This window comes from Phodopus roborovskii, unplaced genomic scaffold (genome assembly GCF_943737965.1).
Source record: "Phodopus roborovskii unplaced genomic scaffold, PHOROB, whole genome shotgun sequence".
Taxonomy (NCBI): domain Eukaryota; kingdom Metazoa; phylum Chordata; class Mammalia; order Rodentia; family Cricetidae; genus Phodopus; species Phodopus roborovskii.
In genome coordinates, this window is record NW_026126636.1 from 10,269,813 (window position 1) to 10,285,742 (window position 15,930).

Consider the following 15,930-nt stretch of genomic DNA (forward strand, 5'->3'; position numbering starts at 1 on the left):
GGCAAAGCTCTAGGTGGCCCACCCCGCCCCTCCCCCCAAACTCCCGCAGCTGTCAGCTGTCCCCCTTGCTCTCAGGCTCCCTGGCCTCCGGGCTGGAGGTCGTCAAGGCTTCCTCCACTGCGTGGTTGAGGCTCTGGGGGCTCCGCTCATCCTTGGAGCTCGGTCCGACTGTTGCTGCCTCCTGGTGGCGGGAGAAGGCAAGGGGCAGCGGGTCAAGAGCTGGCTGGACCCTCAGCCCCAGGGGCGGGGCCGGCTCGCTCCAGCCTCCCTCTACAGCTCTAGCTGTCCCCCTACCTTAAGCAGGGGACCCTCAAGACTAGAGTCGAGGAGTGTGGTTTCGGCCAGCCCTGAGTCATCGTCCATGCTGATGAAGATGGCCGGGGTCTCGCACTCCGGACCCTCCTCCCGGTATTCCATGGCCTCCTCAGCTGGGGTGGGACCGGCTCGGGCTGCCGGCACCACGGGCACGGAGGAGGATGCTGAGACAATGGGCGCTCCCACGCCTGTGGGCTTCAGCTTCTGCTCCTCCTCTAGCTGCCGCTTCAGGGCCTTCTCCTGAGCCAATCGCAGGCCGATGAGGTCCTGAGGGGGCCGCGGAGCAGGAGCAGGGGCCGGAGCCAAAGCCAAGGGCTCCAGGTCATCCTGGGGTGGGAGGGGCACTCATCTCAGGAAGGGCGCCCCCCCACCACCCAGGACGGAGGAGACAGAGGCCACCGAGCTGCAGAAAGCAGGGAGGGCACACCGAATAGTCTCTCCGTCTCTCCATCTGGGCACAGGAGAGGGTGGGTAGCCATTGCCCTTTACCAGGAATGCAATCTTGGGGGGCTGTGGGTTTAACAACCGGGCTTCTTGGGGTGAGAGACAGGCAGGTGGGCCATACTGCCCTCACCTCTTCCAGGGGCCCTGCAGGTGCTTCCTTCACTTCGGGGTCCTGTTTGCCGCTGGCCTCCAGGATGGTCATGATGGAGTTAGGGATATGCGCTTGCTAGGGGAAGGGAAAAGCGGGGGCTAGAGCTGTAGAGAGCTCCGGCCAGAGGCACCTCTCAGCACCCGGTAACCCAGAACTCGAACCCTCCAGATCCCTCCTGCTCTGCTCCGCTCCACCGCCCAGGTACCTGGTGGGGGGTGAAGGAGCGCACGTGGGCCAGCAGTGGCTCCCGGAGCTCAGGGCACTTGTCAAAGACCGCGCCAAGCTGCTGCGGAGGTAGCTGCAGGATGACTTGGAAGCTCTGGGGCTTGGTGCGCTGGCAACACTTGATGAAGCCCTCCCATACCTTGGGGTACTTCCACACCTGTGGGGCGGGAGGGGGCCATTAGGTGACGGCCCAAGTAGCTACTTCCTTACGGCAGACACTGCCACGACCACCCACATGCCACCTCTTGACAGCTTGTTCCAGGGTTCTTATACCCGCCTGCCCCGGAACTTGCCTTTCTCACCTAGGAAACTACTAGCACATGACCCAGGTAAGGGGAGAGGGGACCCCACAACCAGTCCCTAGGTCAGCACAGCACTAAGTGCTAGGTCAGCCCCAGCTCATGTTGTCCTCACAGCCACCTCTAGTTGGCGCCATTAGCCACTTGATAGATGAGAGGTGCAAAGACCTTTGGCAGACCTGGTACAGGGACAGCCTGGGCTCTGAGCCCGGCTTTGGAATGGAGGAGGAAACCTGATTATCACTCCCAGACTAGACTAGGTCTAAAAGCTGGTGCTGCAGGGTTGCGGTCCCACCACTAGGAAGCCTGATGCACGATCACCACAGATTTGAGCTCTTGGTTACTCTGGAACACACGTGACAAGACCCTCACTAAAACACAACAAAACCTTCCTGATCCCAGCTCCCAGAGACTCATGTTTCCAGTTGAACTAATGCCTGCCGGGCCCAGGGGCGGGGTGATGGGAGGCACCCACACCTCTCCCATCCCGAACTGTTCTCACTGGCTAACCTGTAGCCAGGGGAAGGGGAATACTGTAAGAGGCAGGTAGGTGACCAGAGGCGGGACCCTGCCACCCTGGCAGCTGAGATCTGCCCACCTCGCCGCCCGCTGCCGGGCAGGTTACCTGCTTCATGATGAGTCGGGCCAGGATGTTCATGACGAAGCCCCCCAGGCGGGGGTACATGGTCAGGGACTGGATGACGGTCCGCATGAGCAGCATGGGCAGGGGGCTCTGCTCCATCAGCTGCTGCATCACCACAGCCAGCACCTCCGACGTATACACATTCCGCTCAGCAAAGCACAGGTTGGTGGCTGTGAGGAGGCGGAGAGTGGGCCTCTCCTCTCTGCCCCGATGTCCCCCGTTAGGTGGGAGCCCCACCCCCAGTTTCTCCACCCCTATCACAAAGGCCCTTCCTTTATGGGATGTTCGATGGTCCTGCCCCCAGGAAGATGGAGATAGGTGTGTCCAACCCCTGGATACCCTGCTGTGTGCCACCTGGGACACCCAACCTCTTCCCAGAAGACAGCCCTGGGGAGTGCAGGAGACAGCATGATGACAAGCCCTGGGCCCTGCCACGGCCTAAGAAGGGTGGCTGTAACCCATTCAGGGGGGTGGGAAGAGCTGCTGACACCCTAGCATCCCCAGAATAAAGTTGGTGTCTGCTAGAAGGCTGACCAAAGGCATTGAGGTCTGTGACTGACGGTGCAGGCAGCTATGAGAAGGGACACTTAGGAGGGCAGAAGGGAGGAGAGGGGTAAGAGGCAGTGCTGAGTGAGGACCCAACTAGTGCCCACAGGGTGTGGAAAGGCGTCACCCTGAAGCAAGCAGGCCTTGCTTGAGGTCTGGCTCCTGGGAGCAGGCGGCAATGTCAGGGCCAACTGGGCTAAGGGGAGATCCCAGGAGCTGCCCCTGAAGCCCTTCCCAAACACCACTGGCCATGAGCGTGTCAACCAGGAAGTCTTTATTGAGCCAGAAGGAAGCCCCTCCCCACCTCACAAATCCGAGAGGCCAATGGAGGGGAGGGCGGTCCTGTAAGGAGGAGGCCCAGAGAGAGAGGACATTGCAGCAGGTGCACAGGCTGAAGGGCAGAGGAGAGGCCTGCCAGAACTCGAGGTGCCTGCTCCTCTACGAAGACCTGCTCCACTGCTCCCCAATGGGCCCTGAAGCCAGAGCCCACCCAGCAGCCCAAGTATGAGGCCAAAGCCAGTTTCCACCCTCACCTGGAACGTCTGCTCAGTCCTAGCTTTGGCCAGGTCCCGCTCACTATCGCCTCGTCCCTGACCCCACTTCAGAAAGCCCTCCCCAAGTCCCAGGCAGGCTACATCGGGCTGCCAGCGTCCTAACCGAGTGCCCAGCACTGTGTGGGGATGTCACAGAAGCCAGGTGAGATGCAGTGAGAGCTGTGGGAGCCAGGGCCCAGCCCGCTGAGAAGGTGTCAACGGCCACCGCTGTCACTTTGGCAGGATCCTTCCTCCCCTCTTTGTGACTGGACTTCTCTTCTGGATCTAAGATGGTGTGTGTGTGTGTGTGTGTGTGTGTGTGTGTGTGTGTGTGTTCCCCATTATGCACAAATATGTGATGAACACACAACCCTTGGGCTTGTTCCCGTTGAATCTAACAGATAAGAAGCGCGGGTGTGCTGGAGCCTAGCACATTTGAGGCTCCAGGTTCGTTCCTGTGTGAGAGTCTAAGACCCACAGCCCTGGAACACAACCTTTGAGACCTGTCCCTGATTCCTTCCCTGGGTCTGCAGCCTCCTCTGCCCTATCTTCACAGAGCCCTCCCCTGTAAGGATTACTGAGGAAGGCCAGGAAAGCAATCCCTGAAGAAGAGGAAAGGGAGGGACAGAGAGGAAGCCACACTAAAGTGAGCAGAGACAGGGTGGCAGGCAGGGGCCCTCCTGGGACGTATCTGGGAAAGGGAGGGAAGGGAGGCAAGAGGGGAAGATGGTGATGTCTTCCCAGGGGAGGCTCATGGGCAAGAGGCCTTCTTGGTTTGGGCCCGCTTTGGCTTAGGTTGTGTTACGCGGCTAGCTTCTGTGAACTCTGTGACCTATCTACACCATACTTACCAAGAGCCATGTGGGTGGCAGGAGTGGGCTTGTGGCATGAAGGGAGGGCATGCTTGGGCAGCGGGACAGAGGAAGCCTGCCAGACAGCCACCAAGCCCCTGCTATGGAGGTCCTCTGCCGCCTCAACTCAGGCCGGGCATCTAGCCACGCCAGCAGAGTGCCTCTGACTCCCCATGGGCTCTGCTTCCCTGAGCTCCGCAGGACAGGGTGGGAGGGACGGCCCTCGTTCCCAAGAACCACGTGATGCCAAGGCTCAACTAGCTGTGTATGTGCCTTGCGCAGAGGCCAAGATGGGGCAGGCACAGCAGCAGGCGATAGTCTTCAGTCCAGGGGGCCATGCAGGTGACTGAGGCCCACCCCCAAGTTCATGGGAGCTGGGCCATGTGGGAACAGGGGCGCCTCACCTTTGATGATAGATTTCATGTCACATTTCACTGAGTCAATGTTGTGCAATGCAATCAGCAGCTCTCCTGGGTTCAGGGGGGATAAGGCCGAGTTCCCTTCACCTGCAGGGGGCGGTAACAGGGGAGGAATATAGTACATAGGCCCCAACAAGAGGTGGCTCTCAGGCCAGGCTGGAGGAACTGTAAACACAGATAAGGCACTCTCTGCTTCATGGGGACTGGGGGACAGAGGGTGAGACTGGATGAAGTGGCCTGGAGTCTTCCTCCCTGCTACCTGTTAGAGTTGCCTTGCTGTGCACCCTGAAGGCAGGGTCAGGCCCAGCCACCCTAGGACTGAAGCAGCACAGCCCATGACCACGGCAGCTACAGGTCAGGGCAGGACAGGACAGGGCCTCACTGGTCCCACTGTGTTGGGGTGAAGAGTGGGGGAAAGGCCATTAGCAGAGGTGGCCTCCTGCTATGGGAGGGATGGCCAGCCTCACTGAGGAGTCACACCCCCTTCCATTGTGTCCTGGACCGTGGCTACAGGGACCAGGATGAGGAACTCATCCCCATCACTGGCTACGTTTCCCTCCTCAAACTTTTTTCTTATTTCTTACCACAGTGGACAAAATGGCCCCTGGCTCTCAGGGGGGAGGGGGGAGCACCTACCATGCTGGGTGCCCAGCAGGCGGTTGAAGACCTCCTTCACCACGATGGGGTTGAGTTTGATGAGCTTGGGCAGGGCCTGGATCACCTCTTTCTGAGGAGGAAGGGATGGGGAGAGGGGATGAAGGGCCGGATGGCGCCCACCCACCCACTCGCCCCAGGGAGCCTCTAACTTTGGGCGTCCCCTGACTGCCCAGAGCTGCTGCCTTCCTCTGGGGACAGTCCCACCTCATTCCCGTCCGCACCGGCCCCAACACTCACTAAGGGCACAATCCTGTTGAGACCCTGTTCTCACAGTCTCTGGCCCATCCACCGCGGAAGCCGGTTGGCCGCCAGTCCTACCTTCTCCAAACCGTTGAGCACGGGGATGAGGAAGCGCACATCAGGCAGCCGCTTGTGGTACAGGTCTCGGACCCGCTTCACCAGCTCTGGGGACGGTGGCACTTCAGGAAGACAGAGAAAAGCAGAGTTGGAGTGACAGGGAGGGGACAGGAGAGCCCGTGTGGGGAGGGCTTCGTGGGCGCGGGCAGTGGTGCTAGAGCAGGCTCCCCAGCCTAAATGCAGCTCACGTGGCTTTCTCCTACAGTGAGGCCCAAGGACGGAGAAGCCCACAGGGCACAGTCACTCGGGACTTGGCAGCTCCAGTTCTTGCAGGGGAAGAACAGGTGGGAGGGAGGGTGGAAGCAGGGCCCCAGGCACCTTTGTCCGTGAGGCTGTGCAGACAGCGGGTGACCAGCGTCTCTGCCCCTTTGGGGCAGTTTTCCACCAGCAGTAGCAGCTCTGGTGAGTTCATGCCCATCCCTCGGATCTAGATGAGGACAGGGCAAGACCAGGTTATGCAGAGCATCTGAGGACAGGGCAAGACCAGGTTATGCAGAGCATCCGAGGAGGCTGCACAAGCTGGGCTGCTTAAGGTCACTGGGCTCCGGGTCTCTCAGAGTCTTCGTCTGTGTGCTGTCCTCCTCTCTGGCGGGTCAGTGACCCAAGTGTCCCAAGCCTTACATGCCCAACCCGTGTGGCAATACCTAGGAAGGTTTTCCTGGTCCTTGCCCACCCTCCTGAAGCCACCGTCACCCCAGCCTGGCTGAGGGTGCAGGCCAGAGACCTGGGCCGCAGCTGCAGGGAGTATGCGGGCTGCCCTTGGCATCCTCGTCTATAGTGTGAAGGACACCGAGGCACGCAACCCCAGAGCCTGCCTAGGACTTTCTTTCTCAGCACTGGCCTACAGCTCCTCAGGCAAGAGCGTCACCATGCCCTTTGCCCTCCATTTCTACCTGGTGTTTTCCTAATAACAAAAATAAAAAAAAGATGAGGACAGGGTTGTGCACACAGGAGGCTGAGGCAGGAGCATTTCTAGAAAAAGAGACCCGCTCAAGTAACAAAGCAAAGCTGGAGCAGAGCCAACACAAAAAGCAAAGGTTCTGAGTCCAGCAGCAACAGGGAACCCATCTGAACTGCTTTCCATGAGGTGGCCCGGTGGCTCAGGACTTCGGGTAACAGCACAGGGGAAGGCCAGTCGACAGGGTGACAGGAGCTTAGATGCTAATGTGGCCTCCTTGGGGACTGGCCTGCTCCCTTCACGTCAGGGCACAACAAGAGCAAACGCAGAAGTGAAGCCAGCTGTGCCCACTCCAGGCTCTGAGGGTCCCCGCAAGCCAAAGCCATGAACCCACACGACAGCCCTTGGTGCCCACTGAGACAGACACCCGAGGAGGGGAGCGTCTGGAGTTGGGGGCTCCGGAGCCTCACCGGCTGCTCAATGACCCTCAGCACGGTCCGCTTGATGTCGGCGATGGCCTCTGTGTACACGGCTGCCAGCTCGTGGATCAGCTTGTGGTTCTGAGGCAGGAGAGCCAGATAGAGATACAGACACTGCTTCACTGTCTCCTCGGTCCAGGGCGCGGCCACCTCTGACAGGGTAAGGCCATGTGTCAACAGAGGTCTATATTTTCTTCCCAGCCCTGGCCCCGGTGTCTGTGCCTTCTCAGTGAAGTCCGTGGAGAGAGAACAGACCCCCCCCCCAACACCACGCCCCAAGGCAGCTAGGTCATTCTACAGTGCAAATGTAACCCTGTACCTTCAAAGTCCTGTCACAGTTACAGCCTCAACATAAATGTCCTCACACTGGCTATCTGTCAGGGACTGAAGGGGCCGCCCACTTGGCTGCCCCCCCCCCCCCCCCCGCTACGCTCTCCGGGAGGGCTTCCCACACCCCTGCAGGGACTTCCGCCTGTAATTTGGTAGGGTCTGGGACTCTGCTAAGGGACAGGCTGCTCTGCTGGTCCTCGGCTTTCTCACTCTGCAGTTGTCTGTCTGTCCCGACCCTGACTGCTCCTACCCAGCAGCCGTTCTGGTAGGCTGGGTGGAGTTCGACACAAATCAGATGAACCTGCACCAAACCTGTGTCCTTGTCAGCTCCGAAGAGCACCGAGGGCGGGTTGGGGTGGACCAGGAGCTGCAGGTAGTTGAGGGCGAATTTCTCCACGTACTCTCGAAGCTGCTCCTTCTCATACATGCGCTTAATGAAGAGCAGAGCCTGGGAGCGCACCTGAGGAGAAAATGGGTGGCGTGGGGGGCATGGAAAGAAGCCCAAGCCAGCAGTGACACGCATGTCAGTCTATCTTGCTACCCCCTGCCTTGCTCACTTTCATCCCTCAGCAGGGACCCTCCCTGCCAAGTGGCCTTGGCTTTGGCGCTGGGCAGGACAGGCAGCCCATTGCCCTGAACACATGTCACTGGTAAGCCTCATTTCACTCAGACACCCTCTGCCACCCACGGGGTCAGGGTCTGGTCTTCAGCATGGGCCAGGGCCAGGGGTGCGGTGCGAATGGCATGCTGTCTGGTCGTGCACCACCAGGGGGAGGCTGGAACAGGCTGGGGGAGCGGGTCCCGGGGCCGCTTCAGATGTAGCAAGGTCTCATCTGGAGTAGAGCGCCTATGTGTTATGGCTATTCACATGTCCCCTCCTTCAGGAAGCTTCCCGACCTCCATGCCTTGTGGCACAGGCGGGTGCCAGGCACTGTATGTTGTAGTAACATGCTACCTGCAGCCACACGGGCTCCTCTGCTGGCTCAGGCTGCATTCACCGCCATGAGCGAGGAGACGAGCGGCCCGCCCTCCTGTGAGGGTCAGGACAGTGCTCCTGACCCCACGGTGGTGTCATAGCATGAGGAAGAGGGAAGCCAGGCTGACTGGCCACGGGCACATGCTCACCCTGTCCTTCTCATGAGAGCTGAGGTCGAGGAGCACGTGCAGGTACTGGAACTGGCGAGAAGGACGCCTGAAGATCAGGTCTCCCAGGGTCGACATGCCCAGGTAGGCGCGGCTCTGCACAAGGCGGACATGCTCAGCCTGTCTTGCTCTGGACTCCTCCTTCTCTCAAACCAAGTCCCCAGGACTGACCGGGCCCTCTAGCCACCCCCGCCTCCAGGCCCACACTGCACATCCTGAGAGCCTTCCTGCTTCAGCTGCAGCCTGCTCACCTCATCCTCACAGTACTTGCGTATCACCTCCAAGGCACTCTCTGTGATCAGCGGGGCCTCCAATACCACCTTGGTGAAGACCCTGCCCAACAAAGACACAGGTCTTGCTGAAGAAGTGCAGCAAGGCAGCCTGCACCCCAGTGGCCCCTGGGTCCAGAGGCTCAGACTGGCTTACATGGTGGGAGACGCTCCCTATCTGAGGCTTTCTTCCTTTTGCTACGACTAGGAATGGAACCCAGGGCTTCCTGTGTGCTAGGGATGTGCTCTACCACCAAGCCACTGTCCCATCCTGGGAACCGGTAGCACAGATGGGAACCAGAAGGCCAGAGGGCCACAGACCACCCAGACCAAGTAGCAGAGCCAGGAGTAAGCCTGATGAACATTACCCCAACCCCCTCCAGCATGGTCTGTGCATGTTTCTGTAAGAATCAAAGGGCAAGTGGGACACAGGAGGGGAGAGGCTCACGGCCAAGCCCTCACCCATCCTTCTGGTCCGGTTTCTCCTGCAGGCCAGAGAGCAGGCGGATGAGGCAGTCCTCATACTTGTCCAGAGTGCCTGAAGCCCCTGCTGCTAGGTAGGCATTGTACTCCTGGTAGAGCCAGGCGAAAGCCAGGTCCAGGCGGCCCCGGACATCTTCCAGGATGAAGGACAGCACCTCTGCCTTGAGCCCAGAGTCGAACTGTGTCACAAGGCTGGCCAGAATCTTGATGCGCACCTGCGGGTAGGTAAGCGAGTGGATTGGCATGGCGGAGCCACTGGGACCATTCAATTATGCCTTGCACTTCTGCCACCAGGTTCAGGGACCCCAGTGTAAACACCATTTAATGTGGATATAGTGGGTGACATCTACAACCCCAGCTCCCAGACTGCTCAAGTTCAAGGCCAGCCTGGAGAGTGAGACCTTATCTAGAAAACCAAATCATTCACTCACCCATCCACCCACTCACTCACCCACCTACCCACCCACCCACCCATTCACTCATTCACTCACTCACCCACCCACCCACTCACCCACCCACTCACTCACCCACCCACCCACTCACTCACCCATTCACTCACTCATTCACTCACCCACTCACTCACCCACCCACTCATTCATTCACTCACCCACTCACTCACTCACTCATTCACCCACTCACTCACCCATTCACTCACTCACCTACTCACTCACTCACTCACCCACTCACTCACCCACTCACTCATTCACTCACTCACTCACTCATTCACCCACTCACTCACCCATTCACTCACTCACCCACTCACTCACTCACTCACTCACCCATTCACTCACTCACCCACTCACTCACTCACTCACTCATTCACCCACTCACTCACCCATTCACTCACTCACCCACTCACTCACTCACCCGCCCACTCACTCACTCACCCGCCCACTCACTCACTCACTCACCCGCCCACTCACTCACCCACTCACCCACCCACCCACTCACTCACTCACCCGCCCACTCACTCACCCACTCACCCACCCACCCACTCACTCACCCACTCATTCACCCACTCACTCACCCACTCACTCACCCACTCACCCGCCCGCCCACAAAGGCAGCATGGAGCATAAACACAGCAGTGTGACACTGTGTGGCAGTGGGTGAGGAAGAAGCAAACGATCATCTGTCACCAAACCACCCAAGCTCTCAGGACTAACTGTAGCAACCAGGCACTTCAGTGTGCTGGAAAAGACCCTTAAGATTCTTTTTGTCACCACTAGGCATGGACAGGATGTGAGTGACAACCAAGAAAGAGTGCATGGTGTGTGTGTCGTCCAGAACAATCTTTTGAGGCACTGGGGATGAAAGCCATGGCCTCTGCGCAGGCTAGGTGCAGTGATAATAAAGTGTCCACATCAAACCACCCACACACACACACACACACACACACACACACACACACACACACACACTTAAAATGATGGCCCACGCCTTTAATCCCAGAATTTGGGAGGCAGAGGCAAGTGGATCTCTGTGAGTCTCCAAAGCTGAGTTCCAAGACATCCAAGGCTACAGAGAGAAATCCTGTCTTGAAAAACCCAAAACAACAACAAACAAAAACATCATAGAAAATAAAGGCTGGAAAGATGTTCAACGGTCAAGAGTACTGGCTACTCTTACAGGGAACTTGAGTTTGGTTTCGAGCACCCATGGTGGTGGCTCACACTCCCTGTAACTACAGTCCCAGGGAATCTGCTACCCTCTTCTGGCCTCTGTGGGCTCCTGCACACACACAGTGCACATAAATCCATGCAGGCAGGCAGGCAGCAGGCACGCACGCGCACACACACAAATTAAACACATTTAAAAAAAATCACTGCTAAGAAATGTGGCCACTACGCACCAGCCCTGCACCCCAGCCCCATGCAGGGCTGCACCCCAGCCCCCACCCATCTTGCGGGTGCAGCCACAGGGACTCGTCACCAAGCCAGGGCACACCTGCGCGGCCCCACTGCAGGCCACAGCCTTCTCGGCCCTCAGGATCCTCTTCACAGCTCCCAGTTTCATGGCTTCCACCTGGGCATCCGTTAGCGGCTTCAGCACGTCACTCAGACGGAAGATCTTCTTGCGCCCACCAGCACCCGCCAGCCTACGTGAGGGCAGGGACAAGGACGGTGACTTGGCAAGCTTTTTGCAGCCCAGTCTGTGTGGTGGCCCTGGCTCAGGGACTGGATCATAGAGAGCACACAGCCCCTCTCCAGCTGTGAATTCTTTGCCAGTGAGGCTCAGCACAGCCCAAGACAGTGAGGAAGCAAGCGTGACTCTTTCCCGTGAGAACGGCAGGGACACAAGGGCTCAGAGAGGCAAGAGCAGCACAAAGACGCTGGATGGGGCTTGCTGTGGGTGGGGAGATGAAAGGGGAGGGGCAAGGGCGGCAAGGGAGCAGCCAACCCTGATGTCAGGTGCGGTCGAGACTGATTTGGGATAAGGTGACGATCACTAGGAGCCCCTCCTGCCTCACCGCCACCGGGGCTTGTGGCACCAAGACTTCCCTAACCTAGCGACTCCATCTGTGAGAAAGATGCCACCATCCTCCCACGTATGGCGGACACAGGAGATGTGGCTGCAGAAACCCGAAGAGCCTGGCGGTCCCGCACTGACTCTGAAGTAGAGGGGAACCTGGTCCAGCCCGCTGCCCGCCTTACTCATGCCTGCCACAGGGCAGGCTCACAGGGCGGAACCCAGGTCCCGACTAGAAGAGGGCTCACCGTGGCTGTGTGACTGGGATGATAGGTTCGGGCCTCCTCTTGGCCTGGGGTGCCTCCTCCTCCAAGGGGGACATGGAGCTCAGAGAGCCCACCACAGAGATGGCCTGGCCCTGCGCTGACAGGCGCCGCTTGATCAGGACACTCTCAGGCTTCACTACCTTCTCCTCCTTGGGCTCTTCCTTGCAATGCTTTGTCTGCTCCACACCTGAGAGGAGGCAAAGGCAGCCATAGCACCCTCCGCTCCAGCGCCTGCACCCCAGGCTCTGCCATGCATGCACTGCACCCACCGTGTAGCCCACCTAGCGACATGAGCCACGGATCCAGCTAGAAGGCTTCATTCCTGGAGGTACAGCCAATGCCGCAGCCAACTGAGATATGTCACAAGCAAGCTCTCTTAAGTTTATATCTGTGTGACATATGTGTGTATGTGTGTGTGACATATGTAGGTAGTGTGCTAGACTGTGTACACACATGGAAGCGAGAGGTGGATTTGTAACTTCCTTTACCTCTACTTTGTGTGTGTTTTGTTTTTTGTTTTTTTCAAAACGGGATTTCTTTGTGTGTGGCTCTGGCTGTCCTAGAACTCCCTCTATAGACCAGGCTGGCCTTGAACTCAGAGAGATCCACCTGCCTCTGCCTCTGCCTCCCAAGTGCTGGGATTAAAAGTGTGCGCCACCACTGCCCAGCTCTACTCTTTTTTATGGAGACAGGATCTCTCTGTGCTATCTTGACAGGCCTAGACTCGCTCTGTAGACCAGGCTGGCCTCAAACTCAGAGATCTGCCTGCCTCTGCCTCCCGAGTGCCAAGGTTAGACGAGTGTGCTACCCTGCCTAGCCTTTCCTTTTTTTAATCATTTTATTTATGTACTGTGCATGTGTATGTGCATACAGCGATTAGAGGACAATTTTGTGCAGCTGGTTCTCTCAATGAGCCCCGGGTCATCGGGGGTGGCAGCAGGCACCTTTGGCAGCTGAGCCATCTAACCAGCCACACTTTAATTTTTAAGACACGGTCACCCACGGAAGCCAGAGCTGGTTCCAGCAAGACCACCTGGCCAGGAAGGCCCCCAGGGTCTGCCCTCACCCACTGCCGGGACAACGGGCGCACACCACCTCAGCTTTTCTGCAGATGTCAGGGGTCAGAACACAAGTCAGCATGTTGGCACACAAGCACATACCCACTGAGCCTTCTCCCCAGTTTCTGTCTGTAAAATACCTTAATTTGTATGGAGAGGCACACACATATGCCAGGTGCATGTGTGGGGTTTTCTCGTTCCTAGGTTCTGAGCTTGACAGCAAACACCTTTACCCACTGAGCTGTCGTACCAGCCACTTGGGGTTTGAGTGAGGGCCTCATGCACCTCAGGCTGTCCTCAAACTCATTATGCATCCAAGGATGACCTCTGATCCTACTGCCTCCACTTCCTGGGATGAACGGTGTGTGCCACTCGGGCAGAGGCCACGTGACTTGACAACGCCATCCCTTGGAGCACAGTCAGGGGAAAACCTGAGCATACCAAAGACTCGTAAGCCACTGTTCACAGAAGCTATGCTCATGACAACAAGGCCTGAAACAAGGACTGGTGCGATGGCCCAGAGGGAGGGGGCGGAGTCCAGGAGGGAGGGGGCGGAGTCCAGGCGTGGGGGAAGAGTGTATGCACACTCTGTGAAGCCCAGACCACACTGACACTGGAGTTGTGCTTGTGGCACTGTTCGTAATTTATGCTTCAAAGAACAAGCTGGTGCCAAGCGTGGCTCACACCTATATTTCCAGCACTCAGGAGACAAGGAGGAAGACTGGGGAAGTTGGAAGCCAGCACGGGTTCCACAAGACCTGGTCTTAAAGAAGACAAAAGCCTGGATGCAGAGATGGCTCAGGCATGAAGAGCACTTGCTGCTCTTGCAAAGGACCTGAGTTTTGCTCTCAACACCAATAACCTCTGTGATGCCTCATCTCCAAGAGACCTGACACCCTCTGCTGGCCTGAGGGCACACACACAACAAAAACACACTGATATGTAAGGGAAAGACCCCAAAGCGCAGAGTCTGGTTCAGTCTGGACCTCAAGGTGACATCTGTTGGATTTTAAAGCTCAGGACCTGAAGACGCTGAGCATTCTGCATAATGACGGACACATGACAGCACATTAGATGGCGCATGAGGACACATGAGAGACAGATAACACATTAGATGGAGCATGGCCTCCATCTCCACAGCTTTTCCAGGAGAGTCCAGCACCAAGGCCTGGCCTCGGTCAGCACAAGACTCACCAGGTCCCAGTCCTGCAGCCGTCATCTGTGTGGCCATGAGCCGAGCCAGGTGCTTGATCTGGGCTTCGGTGCCTGCTGACTCCACGGGGGTATAGATGGCTTGGAAGGAGGCAGGCATGGTCTCAGGCAGGTACACCATGCTGATGAGGACCTGTAGGTGCCCAGGGAAGGGGACCTTTAGCCGGCTCAGGCTAGGGCAGCACGCAGAAGCAGCAGGGAGTGAGGCCGGGCTGGGCTTACTCTCTTTGTCTCAGCTCTCTGGGAAAACAATGATCTCCCAGCTGCCCACCTGGGAGAGTCCCTAACCCTGCACAGAGTGAGTAGGTGGGGAGCGGCATAATGAGGACAAATGGCCTCTGGAAGGGAGAGAGGAGAGGCCCATCCAAGGGCGGGAGGAACCCTCTGCTGATGCTACCAGGAGGTGGCCAGCATGGAGCACAGGCAGGGAAAGGGCTGGAATCTGGACTCCCATCCCTGGGACAACCTCACCCTCCTCACCAGATTGGCCACATTGTCAGGTGTCAGCAGAGGCTGCAAGAACTCAGCGGTGATGTCCGTGTCTGACTGGCCTGAGATCTGGGCTGAGGCCTTCGAAGTCCCTGATGGGCCAGGCTCCATGTCTTTGTCCTCATCATCTTCTCCCAAGTTGGGCTCTGAGAAGGGAAGGAACAGGCTCACTCTCCAGACTGCAGCAGGACCTGTGTCCGGGAGCCAGGGGACCTTTCCTCTAGGAAGCCACTGCAAGGAGCAGGCACACAGCAGGGGAGGAAGGACCTAAGCTGCAGCTTGTCATGGCCGTGAAGGTGCCACAGGGCCCCAGGCACCCACCTCTTCCCAGGCTCTGGACTCATGTGGGACAAGGCAAAAGCCAAAGCCCTCTAGCTGATCACATTAACTCCAAGATGATGATGCCATTAATATAGTCCATACTGAGAATGGAATGCAGGGCCCTGTACTCGCTAGGTAGGTGTCCCCAGTGAGAGACAGTATTGCTGTTACTGTCCCTATCACTGACACCATTCTCCTTTTGAAAGAGTTGTTTATTTAGTTTATGTGTATGGGTATTTGCCAGCATGCATGTACATCTGTGCACCATGTGTGTGCACGTGGAAGTCAAAAGGGGCAGACACGAAATGCCCACAAATGTAACTGTCAGTGTTTCTATGCACATTACAGACCACTTGACCACCATTAAGAAGATGCAGGGCAGAGGTGGAGGTAGCTTAGACTTAAGAGCACCCAAACAATGGTTCTCAACCACCTGTAATGCCAGTTCCAGGGATCTAATACCGTCCTCTGTCTTCCAGAGACACCAAACGTGCATGTGGTAAGCATACACGTGTGTCACACATGAGACAAATCTAATGGGGAAGTTCAAATAAAAAGTAAAAAGATGCAGGCCAGTGACAGGCTCAGTGGGGAGAGGTGCTTCCCGCACATACCTGAAGATCTAAGCTCCATTCCCAGGAGGAGAGGACATTTCCACAAAGTTGTGCCCTGGCCTCCGTACATGCACAACGGCGCATGTGCCTCCCCATTAAGGAAAAAAAAAAAAAAAGGCAGTAGACTCCAAGAATCTACTGCACAGAAACTTAAAGGAGAGCAGAGCATTGCTCTCTCTCACTGAGCAATGGAGAAATAAATGTAGCTAGATCCCAAGAGCAGCCCATGTGAAACTAATTCCACTTGAATCTGAAAAAGAATGTCAGAGCTGGGTACATCGGCACACTTCTGTAATCCCAGCACTTCAGAAGCAGAGGTAGGGGATCTACGAGTCTGAAGGCCAGTCAGGACTACATAATGAGATCTTGTCAAACACAAAACAAAACCCCAACATAATTTCAGAAATGTTCTAGAAACAAACATAGGACAGTCAGGGCTAAGGGCTATTCAGAGAAAGC

At 57.3% G+C, this 15,930-nt stretch overlaps 1 protein-coding gene across 1 annotated transcript in view; it reads right to left on the reverse strand.

Moving 5' to 3' along the window:
• Positions 1-46: 46 nt before the first annotated feature.
• The window catches only part of Sympk (symplekin scaffold protein), a 30,352-nt gene continuing 14,468 nt past the window's right edge, over positions 47-15,930 (reverse strand). Inside the window, exons 10-27 of the mRNA XM_051207671.1 lie at positions 14,528-14,682; positions 14,030-14,180; positions 11,760-11,964; positions 10,990-11,140; positions 9,022-9,257; positions 8,542-8,623; positions 8,273-8,386; positions 7,460-7,607; positions 6,809-6,969; positions 5,759-5,867; positions 5,402-5,502; positions 5,063-5,153; positions 4,412-4,513; positions 2,060-2,247; positions 1,116-1,292; positions 890-985; positions 295-642; positions 47-181 (exon numbers count right to left, since the gene is read on the reverse strand). Of these exons, the coding sequence (XP_051063628.1) occupies positions 53-181; positions 295-642; positions 890-985; positions 1,116-1,292; positions 2,060-2,247; positions 4,412-4,513; positions 5,063-5,153; positions 5,402-5,502; positions 5,759-5,867; positions 6,809-6,969; positions 7,460-7,607; positions 8,273-8,386; positions 8,542-8,623; positions 9,022-9,257; positions 10,990-11,140; positions 11,760-11,964; positions 14,030-14,180; positions 14,528-14,682 (2,744 nt within the window). The 3' untranslated portion in view covers positions 47-52. The remainder of the gene's footprint in view (positions 182-294; positions 643-889; positions 986-1,115; positions 1,293-2,059; positions 2,248-4,411; positions 4,514-5,062; positions 5,154-5,401; positions 5,503-5,758; positions 5,868-6,808; positions 6,970-7,459; positions 7,608-8,272; positions 8,387-8,541; positions 8,624-9,021; positions 9,258-10,989; positions 11,141-11,759; positions 11,965-14,029; positions 14,181-14,527; positions 14,683-15,930) is intronic.